This window comes from Plectropomus leopardus, chromosome 5 (genome assembly GCF_008729295.1).
Source record: "Plectropomus leopardus isolate mb chromosome 5, YSFRI_Pleo_2.0, whole genome shotgun sequence".
NCBI lineage: Eukaryota > Metazoa > Chordata > Actinopteri > Perciformes > Serranidae > Plectropomus > Plectropomus leopardus.
Window position 1 is genome coordinate 26,757,986 of NC_056467.1, and position 27,186 is coordinate 26,785,171.

General features: G+C 38.6%; 1 protein-coding gene across 2 annotated transcripts in view; it reads right to left on the bottom strand.

The window, feature by feature from the left end:
- Positions 1–1,193: 1,193 nt before the first annotated feature.
- The window catches only part of cadm2b (cell adhesion molecule 2b), a 155,600-nt gene continuing 129,607 nt past the window's right edge, over positions 1,194–27,186 (bottom strand). The window contains exons 4-11 of one of the 2 annotated variants that reach the window (XM_042487058.1): positions 19,890–20,042; positions 18,997–19,134; positions 10,668–10,826; positions 10,276–10,366; positions 9,922–10,100; positions 3,713–3,739; positions 1,651–1,773; positions 1,194–1,534 (exon numbers count right to left, since the gene is read on the bottom strand). In XM_042487058.1, coding sequence (XP_042342992.1) covers positions 1,416–1,534; positions 1,651–1,773; positions 3,713–3,739; positions 9,922–10,100; positions 10,276–10,366; positions 10,668–10,826; positions 18,997–19,134; positions 19,890–20,042 — 989 coding nt within the window. In that variant the 3' untranslated portion in view covers positions 1,194–1,415. The remainder of the gene's footprint in view (positions 1,535–1,650; positions 1,774–3,712; positions 3,740–9,921; positions 10,101–10,275; positions 10,367–10,667; positions 10,827–18,996; positions 19,135–19,889; positions 20,043–27,186) is intronic. The other variant, XM_042487060.1, reaches the window with a different exon arrangement.

Consider the following 27,186-nt stretch of genomic DNA (forward strand, 5'->3'; position numbering starts at 1 on the left):
TACAGAATTAAAAAATGGAAAAGTTAATGTCAGACAACTACTTTAGTAATAACAGCAATAATATCAATCAATATAGTATTATATAATGAATGTCAATCAATCATAATAATAAATACATATATTTTGACCAGATTTTTTTTCTTTTACATTTTAAGCAAATAATTAGAATCCCTGTTTGGAAAAAACCCTCAAAAATGCAAAAAGAATCTCATCAAAGTAATGGGAACTGATAAAACCTGAAATTAAAAGCTATAACCATTCTTTTATCTTTTACTAAAATTGAATACTTACACATTATTTACATGCCGCCTGGCAAAACAACCTCTTGTTAGGTAAATGGAAAAAAATGAAAACTCGTGGAATACTTTAAATACTGTATATGCTAATATACAAACTGTAATATGTCAGGGACCCAAAGATTCAACAATATTGTTCACCAATATTCACGTTAGCAAAGTATTTTACAGCAATATCCACACATTGAGCATAGTTGTTCAATAAAATTTAAAATAAATAATGAACCCCCATAAGGTTCCACTCATTCAGTTTTGAACTTACATCAAATCAGCAACCAAAATTAAAGTTCCTCATCCATGACGATAACGGCAAGTGTACTGAAATCTTCTTCACGTGTCTGACACCATCTCTCCATCTAGACTCATATTGAATCCTGAGACAAGAAACAGTTGATGTGTTTTCCCTCCATATTAGTCCTCAGACTTTGTGCTTTAATTTTCTAACTTGTTCTCTGTTGGTACAAATCAACAGCATGACTGAAAACTGAGAATAAATCAATGCAGAAATATACAGACGGTGCTGAGAGGGAGGTGATTTGATCAAGAAACAATCACATAGATTGTGCTTCTATGTTTTGTTTTGTCAAAGTGTCTGGTCAGTTTTATGATATCTTGAGTGTATACAGTATGGCTGTGGTGGGGGGTATGCTCCAGGCAACATCTAAAATACTGTTTAATCCTGTTTAATGTTTGATAAATAGATGTTTAAACATATTCTGCTCTTGAAGCAAAACATTTTGAAAAGCTAAGACTTGACTTGAAGCACATTTCTTGTTGATTCTGAATTTTAAAAAATCTGCAAAAAGTTGTATAACAGGAAAAGTAAGAGAGAGAAGAGAAAAAAAAGCAAGCTATGAAAGGAATGCAGAGAAATATACAGCATTTAGGCACCGTAAAACTGAAATGGAAATAATCCAATAATACATTGGTTACAAAAGGAGAAGGCTATATCGTCAGCGGATGCTCTGAAAACAAGCATATCCAAGCATGAGCTTTCTGGAAAAGACAAAAAAATAATAAGTAAAGTAAAACAGACCATGTGGTGACGCTGAGACAGCTTAAAATTGCACGTCTGCTGTCAAAAGTTGTTATGAAACGAAGGAAAAGAGTAACTGAATTCTAAATGAAGTACTCTTTCTTTTCCTCTGCATGCACATGGTTTCCTTCAGCATTGATGATGGCTGTGTCTGCATCGGGGGCATCCTCTGCACCTTTGGCCTCGTGTGTTAGATATGTCCCTGGAGACATACAGAGTCATACAACAAGTTATCCACTGGCTGAAAAGCACTAGACATATACTTTTACTCCAAACAAAAAAATTGTGATTCAAGGTAGCTCAAGTGACCTCTTTTACCTTTATGTCTGGCCAGATATCGTCCAAGAACTATTATCAGACACAAGGTGATGAAGACCACCACTGCAACAACACCGCCGATTAAAGCATGGTCAGGTCCATGTTGTCCTAAAGCATTAGGATCTGAAACAAGACAAAGACAGAGAGAGATAGAAGTGGAGAGACAAAATTAACAACTGCAGGATGTTTTGCTGTTGTCTTATGCGGGCATAGATTTTTATCAAAAAGCAATAAAAATATACTCCTGCAAGTATCCTGAACAAAATTCAAATGTAGCTTTAACATGTTAGCGCTAACAAACAAAGCATAACAGTCCCAAATGAACTCCTGTCATATCTAGAGCAACCTGACATTGCTGCTTTGAAGTGCTTGAATTGAGGTATAAAAGAACTAATCAAAGGAAGTACCACCAATCTCTGCACAATTCATAAATGTGGCATTAGCAACAGCAACATGCTGCAAGAAAACTGAAGTGATGTTTTAGTTTTTTTGCCAGGGCCTCTACACATGCTCTTTTGTGTGCCCCATGCTCGCTGCCCCATTCTGCTGCTGAGGATCAGATGTTTTTTTTTGTTGTTTTTTTTAAATAAGTGTTATTTAACATGAGGCATCCTCCAGGCAGTAAGCGAGCTGAAGGTTTCCTCGGCAGGAGTATGCCTTTGTGTCTCTCCTGTAATAAACTGTAAGTGGCTGTGTCTTTACTGTGCACCTCATGTGCTCTCATTATCTCAAGCTGATGAATGGCTATGGCTTGTGCTCAGTTTTGCAAAGTGACCCTGGGAAATGACGGCGGGGATGTTCCTACAAACCTCATTATACTCCTCTGTTAAGTGAATGCAACCCTCCTTTTCAGCAAACCGGTGTGGTACGTTAAAAATAAAAAGAGATGACACTGTGAAACATGCAGATTATTTGAGTCACATGCAGAATAGAACTACCATGATTGTTGTGTCAGGGACTCACAAGCAGGCACTTCAGATTTTGAAGCAATAACTGATTTGGTACAACAGTTGAATTAACTCAATTTTGGTTGCATGTCGATGGATATAATGATCTGTACGGGTGATTCCACTGTCAACAAGGGGCATAAGCAATTTTCATATCACACTCAACACTGCTCACAGGAACAAGAGAGAGCTGAACTGCTCTTGCTGCACTGCAGCTGAGGGTGTCATCTCAACACAACAGTTTGCTACTTATGCCTCTGTCTTAAATTGTGACAGTATAAGTAGTTATGCTTCTCCAACCAGATTTGTGAGCTTTAATTCAAATGTAAATACATTGATTATCTTTGTGTCAATACTGGAAATAAACTGCAGGGGGGCAACATTTAAAATCAATATGATTGCAAAAATTAAAACAACTTTCTTAAGATGACACTTAGAAAGCTAGACAAAGAAAAGGAAAACTACAGACATTACAGCAGCACACAGAAACATCAATGATTCTGTTTGCCATGTTTTGTATCATCTAGTTTTTAGTCACCTCAAAATGTGAACTGTTTTTATCCTGCTTCCATCTGGTCTGGCATAGACACAGCCTCAAGAGTTTTACACCTTATACAAAGTAAAGCATACAGTATATCTCACTAATAAATACCACATCAAAATTAACTGCTGCAACCACATGCTATTCACATAGATTTAATCACAAACTTTCCAAGATAAATATGGTAAGCAGAAATATTATTGCCTGATCTGTGAAGGATAGAGTTCCCACAAACAATTTTGGACTTTCCCCTCCATTTCTGCATAATTGCATGATCTGAAATCGAATGTTTACACACTGGCAGAGATACAATTTCCAGCCAAGCTCCACGCAGATAGAGCCATCTATTTCATTGTGCAAAGACAAACTAAACCAAAAACATATTGTGTGATAACTTATGCAGCCTGTGACATGGCTGGAGAGAAAGCGGCTGGCGTCAGCAGAGTGAGCATCCATGCATGGTGATGGTTTGGCTCATGCTGTATGGAGGCCTTGATGTGGTCTGACCCAGATCCAGATCCAGCATCACACACTGTAAATCTGGCTTGCAATGATCATCTAGTGGGATATTTACCTGTTGTGGGCCCTGGAAAGTCTTTGGCTGTTACCATGGTTGCAGACAGTGACAGCAGTAAGGGAAGACGAGGGGAACAACACCGTGATAAAACAAGTGACCACAAAGTTTGTTGGAAAACATGAGAAATTAGCATGGTCTGTTTTTGTTTTTCTGAGGTTTTACTTTGACAGCTTGCAGAAGTGACGGAAAGCATTGCTAGCTGTCAAAGCCAAATGGATCCATAATTGGAGTTACTTGAAATGGTCACTGGGAGAGCAGCCAAAGATAGATCGACAAGAACAAAATGAAGAACAAAGGTGTTCATATACTGAAGATTTTAGTGTGTAATTTGCTATGTGCATTTTTTATTGTAACTTTGTGTTAATACTTTGAGCATCAAAAATGGAATTCCATTCATCATCTTTGTATAACACCATATCCGAACTGGATGCAACATGAGTGAGAATAGGGGAGTAAATCTTTTTGAATGCATTGTTTTCTAGTGTAATTTGGCATGCTGTTTTGAGCCCTTTTTCTTTTTTATTCTTGTTAAAGTGCCATCATGTACGTAAACAGCTGATTCACAAGTCTGAAATGGAGTGTTACCTATACCATTCCTCCTCATTTCACTACAAAAACCTAAGTAAGGTGGCTTCTGGCTGGAGGGAGATTGCCAGGGAGCTGACGGTTTCTGTAAAGGATTGTTGTGTGGGATACATATGGAAGTCCTCTGCAAAGTGGCAATATGTGACAACTTTGGATGAGAATGTGTTACGAACACTCAGTTGAGCTTGCTAACTAGCTTGCTTGTTTTACAAAGTGGTGGTATGATATAGTATGGGATCTACAACGATTATACCTGCAATAGTATTGTTGTAAATATGAATAACATTGAGAAGGCAGCTATGTTCTCTAGTGTGCAAAAATTGACAATTGATATCAAGGTCCCTTCATAAATTGTTTGCTGTCGAGTTGTAACAGTTGTAACAGTTGGTGAAGAGTAGCTAGCAATTTCAGTATCATAATATCACCTGTTAAAGTTGAACGAAGTGAATAATTTGGCAAACCCTAATGTTGTGCCCCAGAAATAGTACTTGCTTATATGATGTAACAGTTCCCTATTTAACAGAGTGGACAGAACTCACTTAATGTAATGCAATGTGTAATGCGCTTATTGTTAAGACACAGTGTTAGGGTGGAAGCAGAGATCTTAGAAAACACATCTCAAAAACCTGGTCAGTTTTATCTAAAACTATCTGCATGTCTACAATGCAAAATGTTAACCCCCCCCTCCTTTTTTTTAACTTAACCTGACCCTTTAATACTGAGAGCAATCGTGCTACTTTTTTGCTATATTTTTCTATTTTTTCGAGTCCATGGCCCCTTCTGCTGAAGCATGACTTTTCTATGATAGAGAAGCACTTATCAACATTGGGAAAAGTTGTGTAGGGTTTGGACTGAATTATGCAGATCACAAACGGATCCCCACCAACGGCATATGCCGAGCGGCCAGTCAGACCAGAGGGGGGGAAATGAAACTGAAAGTGCCGGACATAGAGAGGGAGGAGAGCTGATATCAGGGCGAGGCTGACCCAACATAGATTGAGAGCTGGTCCTCTACCAAGCCCTCTTTTGGCTAACGTCCAGTCGCAGGAGAATAATGTGGATGAGATGCAATTGAGGCTCACTTTGCAACAGGAAATCAGAGACTGCTCTGCGCATATCTTTACAGAGACATGGTTGACCCCTTACATCCGGGATCACGCCATTGCAGTGGATGGGCAGACCTTGTTCAGAGCTGACAGGACACAAGACGGATGGAATGTACATAGAAGCTGGTGACTTTGATCAATTCATCCTTCAGCTCCAAAGATGTAGCAGGATCAAGGACAAATTAAGTCTACCTTCTACCTCCATTTACCAGTAGTATTTAACAACTAATACTGGGCAGTCTATGACGGAGGAAGGATAGACAGAAGTATAAAAATACAGCCAAATGGCAAAGTTTCCCTTTGGTATTAATAAAGGCCAAGTCCTTCCAGTTTAAATGTATCCTGTGTATTAAATATATATATATATATATATATATATATGCACGCACATTCCTGCTGCTAGTTTCAATCTGTTCCGCTGATCGACAGTTAGGCTCACAAAGAGTAAGACTGTACGCTCATAAACATGGATGTAAAGAATACATAACTTCTAAAGAAACAAAAAACATTGCAAGTATTTTATAAGGAAGGAAATACATTCATCATGTTTGCTAGACCTCAGGGATACACATAATGTGGTTTGGTGAGAAACACTGGATAATAATATAACTTGTTTATTTAGAGGAAAGCTTCACAGGACACCTTTAAGGTTTGTGATTATTAAAATGAAGCACAACTCATATCTAAGTAACCTTTGTGTTTCTCCATTACAACACCAGAGCTATTTCTACTGCTCAGAAAATTAGCGTGTTTTACCTGCCAAGTGCTTTTTGTGGTTCAATATGGAAAAAAAGTTGTACACAAACACTACAACACTAATTCCATCAGGAGAGATTACTGAAGTAAACACATGGAGCATGTGATTTTAGTAAACAATATGCAAACATAATTGCATGTGTTCTTATTGTTTGGTTGTAATGGTAGAAATCATTCAGCCTAAGAAAAAAAAGTATAAACACTCTTGTTTCCTATTTTCTGCTTCTGCAAAGATGTAAATCTGTGCAATCGTTTGCAAACAGCGACTACCTGATGTGGTACCTCACTTCTACACTGTCTGCATATCGTCAGTTACCAATAATAAAAACTAATCAGAAAGAGTAATAAATATGCTGGTGAGGTAGCAGAGCTGATGATGAAAAATAAAGCAGAGAGAAAAGAGAGAAAATAGACATAGTGTTGAATTCATCCAGTAAAACTGCTATTTTCTAGCTCAAAGCCTGGTCGTTAGCTCATCAATCATCAACTGTGTGTTCAGTGTCATGTTTGTGAATGGATGGAGCGTTGAGGCGGGCCATGGAGGGGTTGCAAGCGTACCTGTGAACGCAGCTGTGCCTATGCCTGATGTGAGAATGTCGGAATTAGCAGACTGGAAGAATAGGGGCTAGGGAGGGAGGCAGGAGAGCTGAAGATGGAGGCACGAAGGTGATGACGTCTGCTAAATGAAAACAGGAACAACGGGGAGCAAAAACAAACCTCTCCATGGGGAACAGACCCAACATGAGAAACTTATACGAAAAACAAACAGCACAAATCAATTACTGCACGTCGCTGGTGCAGTGGGTTAATTCTGGTCTATCACCTCAGTGAATACAGGCAAAATAATGAAAAAAATGCACATGTTAAAATACAGTTGCACAAATGACTCCAGCTCTGAATGAGTCAGTTCCTTTTTCAATGTCTTAAAGAAAAGAATGAGTCATATAAGGACTCACTATTCTTATATCAATTAAAATTTTAAGCAGTAGATGACTGGTTAGCAAAAGGAGCCATACAAAAAGATTGTAAAACTCATCATGTGTCATGCTCTTAGGGGTAAAAATGTTTAATGAATGAGTGAAATGTGGGAGCAAGCACATGAGAAGCGGGACTGCAGCCTTACAATCTCATGCAGTCATTTTTCAACTGTATCTAACTAAACTACCATCTGTAACAATCTCTCTAACATCTCACTTGCAGTAATTATCATATACAGTGTTTCCTTGCTTTATTTAATACAGTACAGTAAGGAGCATAATTGCAGATGGTGATAAATTGCGGCAGAGCAGTGATATTTATTGCTTCTCAGCTCTCCTGTCATTAGCAAATTAGGCTTAGAGGCTGAGATGATCCGAAGAGACCCAGTAAGTATTCAGCTAGACACAATGTAGCTCTGAAGAATGACTGTCATCCTCAGTGGAAATGAGTCCGTCTTGCACATCCTGTACCTGCTCGACTCAATATTTCATCCCTCCCAACCAGGACCTTTGTATTTAGTGTGAGAGGGCTGCTGAGAGTCATACATTCAGCTATGCCCTCTGTTAATCCGACAAAAAGTGAGAAACAACTCTCGGGCACATACATGTATAACTCTAACAGCAGGTTAATTTAAACAATTTGAACGTTTTTCTTTAACTTGAGCTAATAAAAAACTTGTTCTAAATGTGAAATGTGAGAATTGAAACTTTGGTCCAGTGCATGGCTCTCAGATATGACAGGACGATATGGACTAGACTGACATCACTGCCTACCCTCAATGAGCATGCTGAGAGAAGAGACTGAGCTAACAAAAAGCTGAAAGGACGAATGTGTCATCCTTCTTTTCTTTAATTTTTTCCCCCCAACGAAGGGCTTTCTCTCCCCAAAAGCCTCTGCCTTTAAAATTGAACAAAGAAGCTGCTGTGTATCTACTAACTGCCTGTGAGCTTGAATAAGTTCAGCGTCTGAGCTGTGATAAGTCGCTCCCAAACAAACTGTGGGACTCTTTAATTGGCAAAAATGGAAACAAATAAATCCATGTTGAATTTTAATATTCTGTCCTTGTTTTTGTATTTTTACTAGGCTGTATTTGATAAACGTTATAAACATGTGCTGCAGAGGCCTTAATGATCCGTTTCCTGCACCATGCTGTCTTTATTCTCTCAGCCGCTCCACTGTCTCGGGATTAACTTATCTCTCCTCCAGGCAGTACTCGGAAGCTAAATTCTGCATGCTTAACACTTTTTCCCTGTTTCCTCATAGGAAGAGTCCAAAAGCTAAACCTGTGTTACGATATGTACAGTACAGTGAGGTAAACTGGGTTATCCTGCACAGTGCCAAGGAAAGATTTGGAAGGGAAATCTTGAGGAAATGGTCTGCAAACTGGTGACCTGCACGACTACAGATTACTTTGTAGTACTATCAGTGCTGGTGCTAAAATGCCTTAATTTTATATATTTGAACTACAAAATGACACATATTTACTAACAATTGGAAATGATTTACTATCCTTATTAAGGTTTGTTTGTCAGCAGGATGATGGAAAAACTTCTGAGCTGATTTACATAAAACTTGGTGGACGGGTGAAGCATGGGCAAAGAAAGAAGCCATTTAATTTTGGAGAGAATCTAAATAATGGGGTGGATAAATAAATTATTTTTCACTTTCGTTAACATTGCAAGAAAGGGCATTCGGCCTTGGCGGAGGTGTTTGCGCTCTGCATGCCCTTCTAGTTTTTCACATTTAGGGTCAGTTGTTGGAAGCCACATTGTGACATATTTTATTCAACCTTGCATCACCACCTGAAAGGAAATGCAATGCAGTGGTGTGCATCTATCATGCTGCTAAATTTTAGAGATTTAAATTTGTCTCTCTGTTCCAGGCAGCCATTGGTTTCCATTCTTGTCTATGCAGTGCATTAAAATCAATTAGCTGACTGTTGCTTGAATGGTGAAATCTATCACAGTGAGCATTAAGTCTGTGTTCATTGAGGTCAGATTTCCATTCTTGTTGTGAATTCATGCAATGGAAGTGTGTCAAATCAACCTGCACTTATAATGCATGATCACACAACCATAAGATAGTACTACCATGATTTTTTCATACTGGTGAAAATGAACGGGAACCAATGACTGTCTTGAATTGAAAGAAAAATACAACCTAAAGATAAAAAACCTCTCATCATGCTTTCAAAAATGGCCAGCCAAAATGCTTAGTGCACATGATTTGCAGATAAGGATCTAAACCTTGCAAACACACTGTGAGAGTCTTTTAAGTTTTTGAAATCTAATTTAATGAAGTTGACCTTAACTGAATTTTTTTGGCCAAAATAATGATAAACATATTTAAGGGATATGTTTAATTTTTCCACCCAGAGTCTACGTACAAATTAATCACCAATGACTGTTGAAGAACTGAGGTCAAATGTTTCTGGCCACACTCTACTAAATTGGTACAGAAAATATTCCTGAAACATGTGTCCAATGATCTGCATATTATCTAATAGAAACATTGTAATTCCTGGAGATGCTGAACTTTGTGGTTCTATTATCATTGCTTTGTTATAATGCTTTTTGATTTAGAGGCATTCTAGTTATGACATGCACCAGCTGAATATCGAACGGTTAAGTTGCCACACTGACAAGCCCTCTGCCAGCTTTATATCTTTGTAATAAACACCAAACCATATTTGAGTTAAAACACAGTGTGCTGCAAAGCCTTGAGCATGAAGCAACGGCAAAACTGATCATCCATAACAAGACTAACCATGACTATACCCACCATATACAAACAGTATATATTCAGCACTGCCGGTCCCCAGGTGGTTGCTGGCCTCGCAGCGGTATGTGCCATTGTCTGTTTTATTTAGTGTGGTGATGGTTAGTTCCCTGCCCTCCACAATCATACGCTCGATGTCTGGCAGCTCTCCTCCATCTTTAGACCACAGCACTGGTTCCGGTCTGGGGAAGAAAATACAAACAATACTTTCTTTTCCTCTTGCTGCTGAAGAAATAATGCATAAAGCTGAGGAATATAAAAAAAGGACAATCTGTAATGAAGAGGAATCACATGTCAAGTTCTGTCTATTTCCATGCTAGTGCCATGAACTGAAGTCTTAAGGAAATGCCAACTTACATGGGGTTGCCTATAGACTCACACTCCAGTTTGAAGTATTGCCCTTCCTGTGGGATCATCAATGAATTTTTGATCTCCAGATGAGGAGCATCTGCAAAGAAGGGACAAAAAAATCAGTGCTATGAGAGAACTGTGTTTTAGAGGCTTTAACTCTATCACTGACAAAGTACCACAGTAGTTAGTTCTTTACCCATTGGGCAGCTCTTAGCTCTCGCCCATATCCCTGTTCTGCTTTGGTACTAATCCCTTACCTGCAAACTAATCCTACACTAATCCTGAGCAAATGCAAAGCTAAACCTGCAGACATAAATGTAATCTCAATCCTTGTATTTCTTCTCAATGCTAATCTTACACCTAATCCAGTTTTGCCAGGTGTCTATGACTGCACTCACAGTGGACCTCCAGGACCTCAGTTGTCATGTAGGGGTTTGACAGAGACACATGCTCCACACTGCAGGTGTAGGCGACGTTATCGTCCCGTCTGTCCACTTGGAACTGGAGGCTACTTTTCACTGTGAATGATTTTCCTGTGGCATTCACCTCCTTAGTGCCTGCAGAGAGTCAGAAATGAACAAGCGTGCAAAGTTGTGGATTACTAATATTATTGAGGAACAGTTCTGGCTTTTGTGCAAGCCCCTCATGCAAAAAAATATTTTTGAATAGAAACAGAGAAAAACAGAAGTCAGCTTACACACTAACTAAAAATGTGAGAAACATCAATTTTTTTCCAAGATGTTTTTCTGTCAAAAACAGCTTCAGTGTTGTTGTTGTTGTTGTTGTTGTTGTTGTTTTTCTCTGCATCTCCTTTGAGGGAGCGAATCCCGGCCTTTGAAAGTCAAGTCAAAGTAGAGTGAATAGTGAGGGGAGAGCAGTGTGAGCATTGACTCGGTTGGTTGAGTGTGTTTGCTCCACCAGGACCATCTCTCAAACTTCCCAGTCAACACAAACAGGCACACACACACTCCCCTGGCAGTGCAGAGTGGATTTCCATAGTTGTAGTCACACCTTTCCTTTCTCTCCTCTCCTTTGTCTTAGTTTCAGGCCCAAACATCCACCCTTTACACAACTTCAGATCTTGATTTGTGTTTGTTTTGTCCCTGCCCTGTGATGTCGTCTTCATTTAGAGATGCCTCTTAACTTATAATTGGAAGTGTTTCTTTGTACTTTGCTGCTGCTCTGCTGTCAACGCTTTGTGCGTTAGTGTCACTTTTCTCTTGGGGGAGCTGCACAAGGCTACTGCACCTGAACAAGGCGAAAAGGACAAAGGCATTTCTTGACGACAGCCTCAGAAAGACTTTTGCACTTGAGCTGCTCACCCCATTAGATCCTGCCACACCACATCCTCCCCCCTGCCCCTCTTCCTCTCCCTGGACTTGCTGTCATCCAGTGCAAACCCGAGTCAATCAGTACAAATGTGTGTACTCTCTCTACCCTTTCACTTGCAAATACACATGCAGCACAGAAATTGTTCAACCCCTTGGTCTATTTAATACTAAAGGCTCCTTGCAATGAAACCCAGATCACCCATATCATCATCACTTTGGACTGCTCCATCCCATTTGTTCCACTCTACAGATTCTCTTTGATTTAGTCATATGTAAAGAGATAGAGTTTTTTACTCTGACTTTAACAGTGGAAACACCATAACCACAACTACTATTACAGCTACTATAACTGCTACTTTGTGTATTTTTCCTGTTGCTATTGACATGGGCAGATTCAATCATAATGTTCCTGTACATACCACAATTATCTTTGTGATATATTTTTCAGAAAATGACTTGACTGAATCCTGAAATATTCTGATGGGCAGATAAAAATATAAATATATATATATATATATATATATATATTCCCTCAGTCCCTCACTCATGCCTCTGTTGCTGCTCCCTATATGGGAGGATGACCTGGGTGACCTAAGGGTAAAATGGAATTCAAATCCGTAATGCATTGTGGGGCTAATCTGTTTAAGGCTTAAAAACTAATAGCAGGATTTTGAAATCAATTCTGAATTTCATGGTAGCTACTGCGAGTTTGGAGTCTAACCACCATTTGGAGTCTAGAAAGAGTTGAGATGGTCACCTCCACATACTGAGAATTACAATAATCCAGCTGAGAGGTGATAAAACAATGGATAACTGTTTCCAGGTCCTGATAAGATATAATTATTGCAAGTTACACTCACATGTACTAATTTGCAATTTATGAAATTTTGTTGTAGACATGACAGTTTGAACATCTAATTATGTAAGTTTTGTGCTTTTTTTTTGAGAGGATGCACTTCATACTGGATCAGATTTACATTAATTACTGATGTCTTTTGTATGCATAGCACAAAATAAAAAAAGCTGTCACACTTTACTACAAGAGGAGGAAGAAGAAACAAACAGAAAAAACTCCACAACTTTTTATGTCCAACCTCACTTGCCTCCAGGACATTGTTTTTTTTATCGATTAATGCATCAAATCATCACAAATTAGACTCATTTTAAAACCTTACTTCAAACATCACATATCATTTGAATAAACAGGAAAGTCAGAGGCCTTGCATTATACCCTGAAGTACAGAGGGAGGATAGTAAGTATATCTGTAGCGTCAAACACAAATCTCTCCAGCTTTTCCTCTTATTCATCAGGTCGCCTGCAGCATCAGAGCTGCCATAGAAGAGGCTGTCAGTCTGTTTCAAGGCGGCTGCTAGCATCGCCAGAGAGCATGCAGAGACAGCTTTCGGAAGAATGTGAATGTGCCCAGGTGTACATGCTTTGAACCAGAACCCCAAGAGGCAAGCAGATCTACATCCAAGTAACTGGGAGCTCCTGTAATCACCGCCTCTGCATCTGTTTTAACAAGGAGGAACCTCAGTGGCAGGATTTGATTGTTTTTTTTCAAACATGGAGGCCTATTAGAGTTAATTAACAGTAACAACAGGGTTGGACGGGTATGGTGTGGAAGATTTAAATTTTGGCTTCCCTTCAGTTTAATTATTGTTTTTGTTCATTGGGTCAAGCTGTCCTCAGCCTTGAAAAAATAAATCCATAACAATTTAAACCTTTGTTAATTTCATGAAGGCATCAGAGGCATCCTCAAACAGCACATTTAATTTTTCATTTGCAAGTATTTCAGATTGTGTTTCTTTTAACATCAGAACTTCCTGTTTGGTGCACTTTGCAACCTACAGCTTGATGACCATTACTTACATGCAAAATTGTTTTGAGAAATGTTATCTTTTTCTTTAATTCTGTGACCTAATTTCTGTTTTTGCCTCATCTAGCAGTTGTTAGAGTCTTTTATTTTGCACTGGAACTTGTTCATCCTTAATGAACAGTCTTGCACATTTAGTAATTTAATGTTTGCTAGCTGAAGAGTAAATAGGCCTAAAAAAAATGCTAACAACTGCTAAAATTTGGTTGGACAGTTGTGTGAGCTGGCAAATTTTTCTAAAGATTTGAATCACTGTGGTCTTGGGGAGTACAATGCTTAAATATGTTCATAAATTAACACTCATTGGCATTAATTATCTGTGATACACTATTGTCGGATTACATGTTTGTAACACATTTTTACCTTTGATTATACAGTTGTAGGAGCTGTTTAGAATGGCTTCATGTTTACGTCCCTCAATCCTTTACGTCTTGAATAAATATTAAAGTATTTACGGCGAGAAAAAAAGGCCAAGGGAGAAACTGTTATAATTCACAGTTTTTAATGAAAATTAAATGAAAAGCTGATAAATATAGTTATGTCTTGAAATAAAAAAAAACTATTTATATTTTTTATTTTTGATTAGCTGTAACCATTGTGGTTTAGAGCTATCATGTTTTATCATACTGTAATATTTTAAGGTACAATAGGACAAGAGACCAGCACAGGCTTGCATGTATCCATACTATTGTACTATACTCCCAGCCAGAACACAAATGGACTGAGCAGCCTAGCCAGGGTTCACTGTTTCAAACAAACAAATGGTCTCTAATTGTTGTTGTCATTTTAGATCTCAGATAACATTATTACAAATGCCTGAAAGGTGGTATCACCAGACAATTAAATGAGAGCAGAAATGTGCACTGAGCATCTTTTTTTTTTTTTTTTAAAACAATGGCACAGTTGAAAACACGTTTTTATGTTACATTTGGCCACCATGTAAAAATCTACAACTCCTCCATAACCCTATGTAGCTTCCTTCATAGTTTCTAGGCCCTTAAACTTCATTGGTGTCTAAATGTTTTTCAGCTAAGATCTGAAGGGGTAAACAGATACAGAGGAAAAGCGAGTGTGCATTGTCTAAAAATAGATCAAAACCACCATGTAAGGCAATAAATGTGAGAAAACACTTTGAGGTTCTACAACATATGCTGGTACAATCCTGTAATGTGACTCATTTGTAAAATTCTCACATATTCCCCAGAATATTCCTCCCCGTATCTTAAAACTTAGAGAGTAGGTAAATAAAAGAGCTGTAGAAAACATAATGAGCCAGAGATTTTTAGAGTTCAACAGATGTTAAATTCATATTTGAAAAAAAATGTCACAATTAAACCATGGATACATATGTGCAGCAACACATTTATAGATCATTACTGGTGAAGCTATTGAGTACAACATCATTCTTGCTCACATGTCAGTTGGCACTTGATCTAATTTTAGATTATCGCGATGATGAGGATGAGAATATCAAACCTGAAGCAGTGAAGTAAAAGATATGGTAACTTTCTCAGAAATAAAGGACAAACAAATAAGTAAATACACCACAAAAGTAAAGTTGGACTGAAAATGATCCAGTCAACAAATTCTGAAAAATCATTCTGCATCTCATGTACATGAAAGCACACACATACACTTGCACCTATGGAAGAAAAAATAGGGGCATCATTCTAAAATTTGGGCTGCTCATGATGTAATGTTGGAATTTTATTAATCAATACATTAATCAAAACTATGTGAATCATAAACTTTAGATTACTGTTAGAACCATTTCTAAATTATGGCATAAAGTGGTTTACCTGATGCTTAACAAGTAGAGAGTTTGTAATTAGAACATAGATCTTACACTTACTACTAAATAAGACAATTTTAACAAAATAATACATTCCATATACATGTGTAGAGCTTGTTATATTTAGTAGGAATAGAGTTGCTTGCAATGATTGCTGACAGTGACACAAAGACTTTAAATGAAGATGATATGATGGAATTATTTGCATATTGAAGTACTTATACAGACCTGGGTCTTCGCTATGATGTGTCATGTGAAACAGTGTGATCATCCATAGATTAGAAAAGCATGTAGTGCAAATAGGAATCTGCTGGACCAATTGGATTCTTTGCTTGTAAACATGTCTTCATGCGGTTTTTAACTGATTGGAGAAAATTGCTGTTTACGTGTTGGTGTGATGTGAGCAAACAGCAAAGAGCGGGGAACAAAAGATGTTTGATGTGTAACTTAAAGGTCCAGTGAGTAGGATTTAGGGAGATATATTGGCAAAAATATTTAATATTTATAACTATGTTTTCATCAGTGTATAATCACCTAAAACTACGAATTGTCATGTTTTTGATACCTTATGAGCTGTTTATTTCTACATATGGAGGGGGTCCTCTTCCTGAGGGGTCACGGTGTTGTTTGTACAGTAGCCATTCACATTTACACGTTGGCCACTGTAGTTTCCCTACATGCTTAGCATGCAAGTGAAATTTCAGATGCTAGATGCCACTAAATCCTACAAACTAGACCTCTAACAGTGTAATATTGTTGAAAATAAAAATCAAAGTTTTTGATATGACATATTTGCTCTTTTTAGTCAGAAAATAACAGGATGGTAGCAAAAATCAAAATGAAGGAGCACAACAGCTGAAAAATAAAAATAAAAATAACATTAAACATAATTAATAATGATATATTTATTTAGATGCCTCAATATTGCGCCTGACTGCATAAAAAAATGAGACACCATGTTGGAGCGGTTGTGTATTTGAATGTGCCTTTGTGTCACTGTGAAAGGAATATATAGGCCACTTTATGTATGCAAAGAGACTGACAGTGGGTGGATTTTTTCCTCAATAGATATAATTTGAAGCCTAGCTGTCATTTAGCGACACAAGTAATTTGTATGGCTCTATACTCTGCAAACAAATTATTTGACACTAGATGACAGTTGCATTTTGAGGTTTGTAATGCTGTGTGCCTCTAATATAAATTGTTGAAAAACAAATCATCAGAGCATGAAATAAATATGACATGTTTTTGCTATTACACCTGCTGTCATCTTGGAGCTTTGTAGACTGGTCCCCCAGTGGGGATAGATTTGACTGACAGCAGACACTGGAGGCAATGATCTACCACAGAAGAACCAATGGTAAAACATGCTGCTCCCAGCACATACTCACGAAAGAAAGCTTTAAAGCAGCACCTACAAAAGAGTTGGATCCGGAGCACTGATTGACATTCCTTCTCTTTGACACTTTGACATGGAAATGAAGTTTTTAAGTCAAGCCCTCCAGTCCCTGCTTTGTTCTTTATCTCTCTATGACTAGGAGATGCATCACACTAGGTCTGTTTGCCCAAGCGGCTTAATAAAACCCACCGCGCGCAGGTAAAACTAATAAAAGCACATTTGTATACAAGACACCTGTATGGGGCAGACTTGGGGCACTAAGATATGCAATTCAAACAATACACATAATGCCATATCATACATCAATTTATAAATGTAGGGAGTCATTCTTCTTTTTTAATTTTCTTTCATGTACTCCTGTGATGCCAAGTGACCTGGGAATGGAATGATGGTATTACATTTTTATTTTCAGCCACAAAAGACAGGAGTAAAATTGTGGCACCCTTAAAATCTGTTAAATTACATTTTGACATTTGCTTTATGTGCATATGTCAATATATGCTAAGAATACTCAGTTTGGAGCTTCAAAGACTTGTTTTAAAGTATAGCTCAAGAAATAAAGTAAAAAAAGAGAGATCATCTCAGAGCCTCTTGAGATGGACAGCAAGTCTGGTTTTGAAGCCAGCTCTCCACTGGCCTTTCAGGAATCTACGTGCATGTCATTTCAACAAGAAAACTTCATATCCCAGCCCTTCTCCCATCAATCATCATGCCATGTTGGGCAGACACAGACAGAACCACCAAGAAAAAGCTCTCTGGTGCAAATCCTCAATAAAGAGCAACTGTCACACGGAGTCTCTGCAGCTGCTCCATTACATTAAAGAGCCCCTCACAGCTTACCTCTGCCATCAATTTGAGAAAAACATTCCACTCTGATTTTTTAATGTTTTTGTCTTTTTTTGTGCATTTTTAAAGCAAAAAATAAGATGTGATTAAATATATAAAAATACAAAGTGCAGAGATTCAGACAGCTTGAAAGGAGGTATACAAGAAAGTGAAAGCTTGTACGGCTCACTGTGTGAAACCACAGAAAACTTCTGCTGGTTTAGTGTGATCAGCACACATAACACTGCACCATCTGCTGCCTAATGCATTGTCTCTGTCGTTTTTTTTTTTTTGTCTGGGTGAAGCTAGTTATGTGGCCTTTCTGAGTTTGCATTCTTGTGCATTCTTATATCCTCTTTTACTCGTTTGACTAATCTCAGTGCTGCTGTTTGAAAAAAAAGCACCTTAGAGCCACCTCTGGAATGATTGCCCTGCACGATCAACTCATCACAGAGCTAAGGGAAGTTGAACAGAGAAATTCCAAATGTCTGATCAGTTAACACTCGTGTCTTTTCAGTTGAACACAAAACATAACACACACAGCCAGTATCAAACCGTACGCAAGCAATTCTTCTTTTCTCAGACAGTTTTGGAAAGATAGGAGAAGAGAGTAGATTTTGAGTCAATGTTGGCGGGAGTACATATGACATGGGGGGCTTGGGAGTGTTCTGCCATGAGGTTTTGAGTGTCACACAGTTAATTGTCTACATTCTGGTTACTTTTTTGCACCAATCTGTGCTTTTGACTTTTCTAAAAATAAAAGTATTTGGGTACCACCATGTTTTTATTGGGGGGACAAAAGCACATTCTAATTATTGAAAGGGATGTGACCACTGAGTTGCTCCTTAAATCCACACCCATTCATAGCCTTGCACAAAAACAGGATTCTTCATCATGGCACACTTGAGTCTACAGATGATTGGCAGAAAATGAGTCAACAAAATTCTGTCATTTTATGAGGCAAAAATGTATTTTCTGGTTTTAGCTTCTAAAATGTGAGGATTTGTAGCCTCTCTGTGCTATATAACAGGGAACTGAAAGCAACAATGTCTGAAGTTGACAGTTTCATTTTTGATAATCACATTATATTGCATGATTTATTTCTGTTTCTATTTATCAACCAGCTGAGTACATCATTACTTTAGTGCCTTGAACAGTGCAAACAGAATGCTGTGCTGAGCTTGCTGTTGATGTACACCTAACTTTATAATTAGAATCAATACAAGGCAATCCTATACGTCTTCACCTTGGTCAGGTAGTGAAATGTGGACGGTTCAGCCACAGGCGTCCAGCAACATTTGGGCAGCTTCCAATGACAGCAGCAATGCTGGCTGTGAGCCAGGCGAATCATGGCACTGCTAAACCCCGGCCAGTGGAACAATGCATGAATATGAGCACAAAGGAATGCAGCAGCTGAATGACTAGACAGTAATGATGTCTCCAAGAGGGTGCAAGTGGTAACAGAGGATACAATGCTCTGTGAAATCCAAACCACATGCCTACCTTGGACCTCCATATCATTGCGGAACCACCGGATATTGGCTGCTGGTTTGCTGCCCGGTGTGGTGCATGTCAGGGTGATTACGTCCCCCTCCATGGCAGGCTTGGTAAATCCTGTGATCTCTGGCCGTCCTGGCACTCCTGTGATGCATGGAAATATTATTATAACTACCATACTGAATGCATGTATATGAGGCTGTATTCTCCTGGCAATGAAAAATAATAGAAGAATAACTGACTTTCAGATATTCATGCCCTCTTATTTTTTATTTAATTAAATGATAAAAATGGAATTGTGACTTAAGAGGTTTGATTTTTAAGGCAATTATAAACAAATATGTAGTGGTAAAACCACAGTGAAAAATCAACATCAAGAGAGCAAAAAAAAAAGAAGATGATGAATTGGAAATTAAATTATTCAATTAAGTTATACATAAAACACCCCAAATCACTCCTTTAACATAACAGAGGCACGTCTTCCTACGTAGCTGTGAGAAGCCTGATGAAGGTCATCATGGAAACTAAATCCAAATAACCGTACTCTAAGTGTTGACAGTGTGTGGGAGTAAACTTTTATTTTTTGTCTATTTCTGTATATCCTTCAAAACACCTGTCTGTCCTACACAGGTGTCAAAAGATTCTCAAAGTGTTCTATAGTAGTTGGCCTTCCTGGCAGAAAATTAGTGATGGGAACACTACTAGCTTGCAAGCAAAACTGTCATTCCTTCTTCTAGGACACAATGTTATGCAGAGACATTATTTTTCTATAAAGTAACAAGTGTATGAATTAGATAAAGAACACAGACGTTGACTCAAAATGTGCACATATTCATGCTATCAGAAAGTGAAAAATTAGCCAGAAGTAAAACAACAAGTAAAAAAATGGACATGCTCACCCAGAACAGTGAGAAAGGCCTTGGTGGTCTTGACAGGCATGGTGAAGAGCGAGCAGGTGTACTGACCCTCGTCTGACAGGCTGACGTCACTGATTCTGATAGTGAGCTCCTGCGACGAGGCTCGCACCAGCTCAATTCTGTGGTCCCTCAGAGCTGAATAAGAAAGGGGAGCACAAATAACCACAGAGCGCACAGACAGAAAACACAGTCAACAAATGGGCAAATTCATGCTGAATTCAGTGATGGCAATTCACCTGTAGAGGCAGCATGACCCCAGAACAAGGCCGCATGTTTTCAGTGATTTCAAATAATTGTCAAATGCTGCAATGGCCAATGCTTCGAAACATTTTGTTACTAATTTTGGTTATCCAATTAATGATTTTAAGCAAATTGCAAAACTAAGAAATTAAAGATGTAATGACTGAACACACTTCATTGTAATAAAACTCAATTTGATTACATATTTTCATGCATTTGCTGGGTGTTGATTTTATTAAAACATTCTTGTTGATATTCTGATATTGATTCCAACCAATAAGCCCAGCTCTAACGCAAACAAAGGTCCAGTGTGAAGGAATTAGGGGCATCTATTGGAAGAAATTGTAATAATCATTACTATATTTATAAATAGTTTATAATCACTTTCACCGATTATATCTACATTTGGATTGGATCCCTTCCTATGTAGTGTAGTTCTACAATTGCCCAGGATGGACTAATCAAACACTGACTCAAGTGTCATTTGAATTTCCATGTTGGCAATAATAGCTCTCCTATACGTTTGGCACATGGGAGAAGTCTCAGTTCTGCTACCTCATCCTTAGATGCCACTAAATACCATAGACATTTAAGGGAAAAAAACAACGTTGCAAATTGTAATTAAGAAAAATAGCTGCTACAGCCACACACAAATTAACCACTACTACTAATATGATTCATCACACAATAATCATCACAATGGGTATGCTCAAAACACAGCTTGAAAAACACCTTTCAGTTTTTTCTTAAAACACTTTCACCACTGCTCATTCAGATGTGACTACATCCTCAGAAACCTTGGAAAAAAACACGCAGCTGAGCTGAAAAAGGTCATCTTGCACCTGTCATCTCTTATACAATTTCAAATTGAGAATCACCTGCTCCTACATGCGACCAACCACAGAGGGCAGGAAGGAAAGTGCTCTTCATTGAATAAATTACACATTCTTAATCCTCACTCCCTTTAGGCCTGGCCAGCTCTCTCCCCAAACACTTTTTCATCTGAAGTAATTTGAACTCTATTGGATTGTACTACATGGAGCAAATCTGGCAAAATGCAGCAGAGGTAGGTGTTGATTAGGATTTTATCAATGTGGCCAATGTAAAATTGCATCAGATAAAAAAGAGACATCTCTGTGAAAATCATTAATCACCTCCTCCGTTTCCATTTATTTGATTTGAGTGACGAACACACACAGCAGTCATGTGACACATGTTAAATTAGATTTGCTGAAATGATTATCAGATTTACACAGACATAGGTCATTATCAACAATGCTGTTCTTCAGCTTCAATTACACCATATCGTTTGATGATAATTATCTTATAATCACACACATAATAAAAAGAAAAAAAAGAAAGATTGGCGATAGAGATATTAATGGCCCTAAGAAGTTTCCTATTAGAGACTCTTTGTTATCGAAGAATAAAGAGTAAATAAAAACAATCTTCAAGCCAGAATTAAAATTTAACAACAAGCTGTGCCATCAGAGAGCCAGCTTATTATGTGCTACAGGGCTTAATACAAACATTTGATAGTCTTACTGTAGCAAACCGCATCCTGAAACAAAGCTGCCTGATGTTCTTTGTAGTTAAGCATCTTCACTACAGAGCTTGAAAATGCCCAGAGGCTCTGGCAGAAAACAGCAAACCCTTTGGTGAATGGATGCATTGGAGAGGTGATGGGGTCTAAACAAACACCGTACAGGAACTCAAAAGATATGGAAGTACAGGCTGTGAAGATCAAAGCCTTGGACAAGATGACATACTGTACTTCCCCTGCATATCCCTCTATCTCTGCATCGCACAGAGAAAAGATGCGGAGAGGAAGACCGATTTTTCTTCTTCTTAACCCCCCGTTTCTCAAAGCTCAAACACCTTTGAGATGCTGATAAATGTTCTGGCTGTTTCCTGAGAGGGATTTTTTAAGGGAAACAGACATCTTTTGGTTAAAGTGATATTCCACCCAAAATCCGTGGGTGTAAAAAGTACAATATAAAAATAAATAAAAAATAATAAATAAATAAAAATGCTTGCATTTCTTTCTTTCCATCTCTATCGTCAGTCTGATCTATACAAAATGCTACTGGAGCTTCTGTGTCACAGAATTACCTCCCTCACAGCTCCATAGTAGCATATTTAACCATATTTCATCAAAATTATGACTGTTTGGAACTAACTGAGCCAGCACATTTTCAATCCAAGAGCGCAGCGTTATCACATCCCTCGGCATGTGATATCTACGCTAAAGACAGCCTTCAGTGTCTTTATGAGACACAATGGCCCATCAGCTAACACCAATGTAAACTCATCCATGGCAACAGTTGACACAGAGAACAGCTGATGTAGTATATAGAGTGAGAAAGTCCATCAGGCAGTGGGGGTGGCAGATGGCTCAGACAAACTGGACCTTCGTCCAGAAGACCACAGTTCATGTCCATTGTGAAATCAAAAGTGAATGTTGTTTTAATGTGATGTTGGACAAATTACGTATATTCATCGTGCAGTGACGTGAAGTGTCATGATTTACTCAAGTCGTGTTGGGTTCTTTTTGTAACTCAAACATTTTTTTGTTAATCATAACAAAGTGTATTTCCATCCTAAACCAACATTAACCAGGTGTTTGTGTGAATGTGTTTCAGCTCTGTGGGATAAGAATGTGTTGATTGAGCATATGGCTAGACAACAGAGAAGTGGGTTATGCTTCAGGAGTGATTCTAGAAATTTCTTTGAACTTTAATTTCCTTTGCTGAAACTTTTAAACCTAAACTGTGACCAAATAAAGTACAGACCACTAATTATTTCAGGTGACATTTAAAGAAAACAAGCAGGCTGACTGAAACAGAACTAAATCTAAATGTCAGCAGTAGCTAAAATACTGACTCACATAGTTTAAAGCCAGGCAGTGGCTGAGAAACACCTTACAGTTAAACAAAAGATGGACTTGACTGATGCATTTTTGTTAGACAGCCACTGGCACGACACAGCACGTGAATCAATGACATATTGATAGAATGAGATGTACAAAGGTTTGAATAACCCAAAGACAAGTGTTATCTATTACTCAAACAGCATATGGCCAGGAAACCATACTACGAGCATCCAATCCAGGCTAGAGGCCCGGATTGTGAGCAGATCCGTCACAATCAGACCCAAATGCCAGCAGCTGACAAAGCTTTTTTCCAGGTGCTTTAGGAAATCAATGTGATGAAAAGGTTCATTTCCCCGAAACCCTAGATAGCTCCGGCGTTGTTCATTCTGCTTAGGAGAAAGCATAAATCGGCACCCTGACCTTGTGTATGCTACAGCCTTGCAGCATGGCAGCTTAATGCGCAGTACATCTCCTGTGATGGAGGCCTTACCAAGGCTGTCTCAAATCAGTAAAACTGACACCGCGGTTCCCCCTCAGGGCAAGGGATACTGTTGCTATGGCCCTTTGATGCAAAGTAATATTTGCCTTGTTACCCTGACAGTCCTTTGCACCATCGACCATGTCAGTGGAAGACCAATTTGAAGTCTCCCAAGAGAAGTGTAGTTTGTCAAATTCAGTTTTAACAACAATTCTGTTGAAAGTTATCTTGATGCCCAAGAAACTATTTTAACATGATAAAACAGATGTTACATTTGCTTATTACTATATGGTGCACAGTTATAATGTGTAAGAGAAGAGCTTTCAGTCTGGTTGGTAGCTACATTAGCTCTGTCTTCAGATAAAACTGGAGGCAGAGGAACTGCAAGGGCACTTTATACATGGTATTCACTTCTGCACTCCACTGAGCAACAGACAGATGTTACCCAGTGTTTCTAATCCAAAATGATGAAGTATCTACTGACAGTCCAGATAGAAAAGGACATTTTGCATATATCCATTAGTCTTGGAAACAAGCTGATGGCTCTCAGGTTCAGCCAAAATATGTTGCATCCGCAATGCCGAGTGTCCCCATTTGGCCATTTTTGCATGGCCTGTAACCACTTTGAGCCAGTCCTGGAATGTGAAAGCACTAGCTGTCCTTCAGCGAGAACACAGGGTCCTGGCGCACCCCCCCGCTCTCCAGCCAGGGGCTCCACTCTTTGCAATTAGAGTGTGTTTGCTGCTGGCTGTGCTCACTCAGTGACTGTGTGGGCGATTCTGGATGTGTTCCAGGGCTAGTGGTGCAGGCAGGGGGCTCTTTCCCACCACACATGTGGCTGCAATTAAGAGAAGGAAAGGGCCTTGTTCCAGAGGGCCATTGTTACTGCCTGCGCTCTCAGAGATCCCACAGAGCAGATGCTACTCAAATTGGACTCATTTTCAGCGCATGAAGGAGGGAAGGAAAGCAGGAGGAATTCTCCCAGCAGCTAAGCTACGTCCCTTCTTCAAGTGGTGAATAATGAGACCGAATATATTTTTGTCTGTCCATTTTTCAGCCCACTGACATAAGCTTGATTGTACACTGTGGGAATTTTTCTGCCTTTGAGTTGCTTTTTTCAAATGACTTTTCTAAATTTAATTTTCATTACAGCAAGTGCCAGTGGGGTTACATAATTCTGTTGATTTTCAAAGCAGTGTTACCCATTTCAGGGTTTGTAAAGACATATTACAGTACAACACATAACAATAACTTATCACCTGCTAAAGGATCTCAACATTTTTCATGTGGGTCTCAAACTTCTACAGTAATTTTAAAACAAAATATTTGTCATTATTCTAAAGAGCTAATATACATTATACATGAGAGTGCAGTGTGGCAGAGAGATTAGTATAGCACATACAAGAGCAACTCTTCACATTAGTGATAATAGCCAACTGTATAGTGCTATAACGGTAGATTCACTTTTCAGTGAAGTTGGAGGTAACCAAGTACACTTAAAAGCCCATTAGTCTCTGAAGAAAGACATTAGCGGTGGCCATGAGACCCCATCTACATTTTGTTGCCAGTAAAAAAACATTGAAAAGTAAACAAAACATTTGTGAGAACAAACTTGTGACACACTGAGCATAGCTTCAGTGTGAGATACCTTTCTCAAATGTGGTAAAGGATGATCTGGCAAATAATTTGTTTCTTTTTCTTGGATGTATTTGTGTTTGTTATCTGCTGTTTTTGCCTTGTCCCCCTCTTTACATTTTCCTCTTGCTTTCCTGATGTTTATAAAACGACAAAAAAATCAAATGCCCAATAAAAACAAGATAACATCAATAAAACCACAATAATGAAAATAATGAAACCATAATACAAAAAACAGAGGAAGAATAAAACAACAGTAATAACATTATTATTATTATCATTATTATCACCATCATCATCATTAGTAGTAGTAGTAGTATTATTGTAGTTTTGTCAGTTTTAAGCTGGATATATTTGCAGAAAGATATCTGACACCAAGCTCAGGTAAAAGTCCACTCCACTCGCTTCTGACAGAGCTACCACCAAATACTGTGTGTTTACGAGAATGGACGTTAAAATGTGCTTTCATTGGTGCTCACTCCAGTAATTGCATCCTTGGTAATTATCCTTCATTCTCTCAAGCTAATGAATGTTTTAATGCTCACATTAGAGCATTCATTTAGCACATAACAGCATTTTGATTACTACAAGCCAATTAAGATCAATTTTGCTTTGTGACCTTTATGATCCAAGCTGAATGCCCCAATTAAATGTCATGAATGATGAACCATAAACTTGTGAGAGATTGAATTGAGATGAGGAAAAGTGCTGTGCAAATTGCCACAGCATGTATGGATATGCTGAATGAGTCTCCATATCTCTCCTACAAATACATACTGTAGTTCAAATGAGCAACTTGTTATCTGCCTTTGACATGCAACCTGCAGTAGCTTCCCATTAATTGCATTATTCATATTCACCATATCTGACAAAAGATTCTGCTTCCATCCTGCATGCCTCCAGGAATGTCATTACCATTCTCTACAGCATCGCTACTTAAGTTTTATCCTTTCCCCACAGAAGCCAAAAGTGAAGTAAATCATAATGAAGACAGCAAAGGACAGCTCTGCTCTCATTTTTCCTGCTCAGTAATAATAATTCATAACCCCGGCAACATATAAAAGGGATAATTTTACAAAAGACATATGGTCCAAATCGATTTCTTCATCGTGGCAGCTCACCACAGAGCAACTTCCTTCAACAGTCCCCGCTAATTGGTCTAATGTAAGAATGATGTGTTGGACTGGCTATTAAGGGGATCTATCTCTGCTGTCTCAGGTCTGTGGCAGTAGAGTGTATCTGCATACTGGTCTTTGCCATAGTGTAGCCTGAAGCCTCTGAGGTGGCAACAATCAACCAAGACTCAGATATACATAATGGATGAGGAGCGGCCTGCCAAGGAGCCAGCTGGCATGATATAAGAGGAGGGCTGTGTTCAGCTGTAGACAAATGTGCAGAGACAGTCCAACCCATATGGATCAGCTTTGGGAATCCAGCAAGGTTAACACTCTCTTGGAGCTCCATGAGCTCTTTGACTGAGCCTCTTATGGGAGAAGATGAGATAGAGGTCCTTCTTATCGTTAACACTCTCACCAAAGATACATTAAGCTATTGAGCTGTCACCTGCACACTACCCCCCCCCCCCCCCCCCCCCTCCCCTGTCCGTGACAGAAAGTGACATTGCTGTGTGGACAAATTATAGAACACAATTTCTAGGATGCACTGCTGGGATTACCTACCTACCCAGTGGACTCCCGATGGGTTTATAAAGCTAATAGCACACCATTGTGATCCTTCTGTTAATTTAATTGCAACATACAACATAAGAAGGTTAATTGGAGTAGTCTTGTATATAATGAAGACCGACCTTGCCAGGAAAATGAAAGCATCAGTTGTTTGTTCAAATGCTTTGTTTTATATTTTTTGAGCTAAAGCACAGCGAAGACAATGTATTTTGACATTGTTTCATTTACATAAGACACCCCTTACCAATGTTTTCTTATTAACTATGACCAATATATTTTCCTAACTGTACCAAGGTAGTCTGAGGGTTTCCTGCAGCTTAAGGAAAGGAATATTTAAGGCTTTTTAATACTTTTTTAAAAAAATGCCAC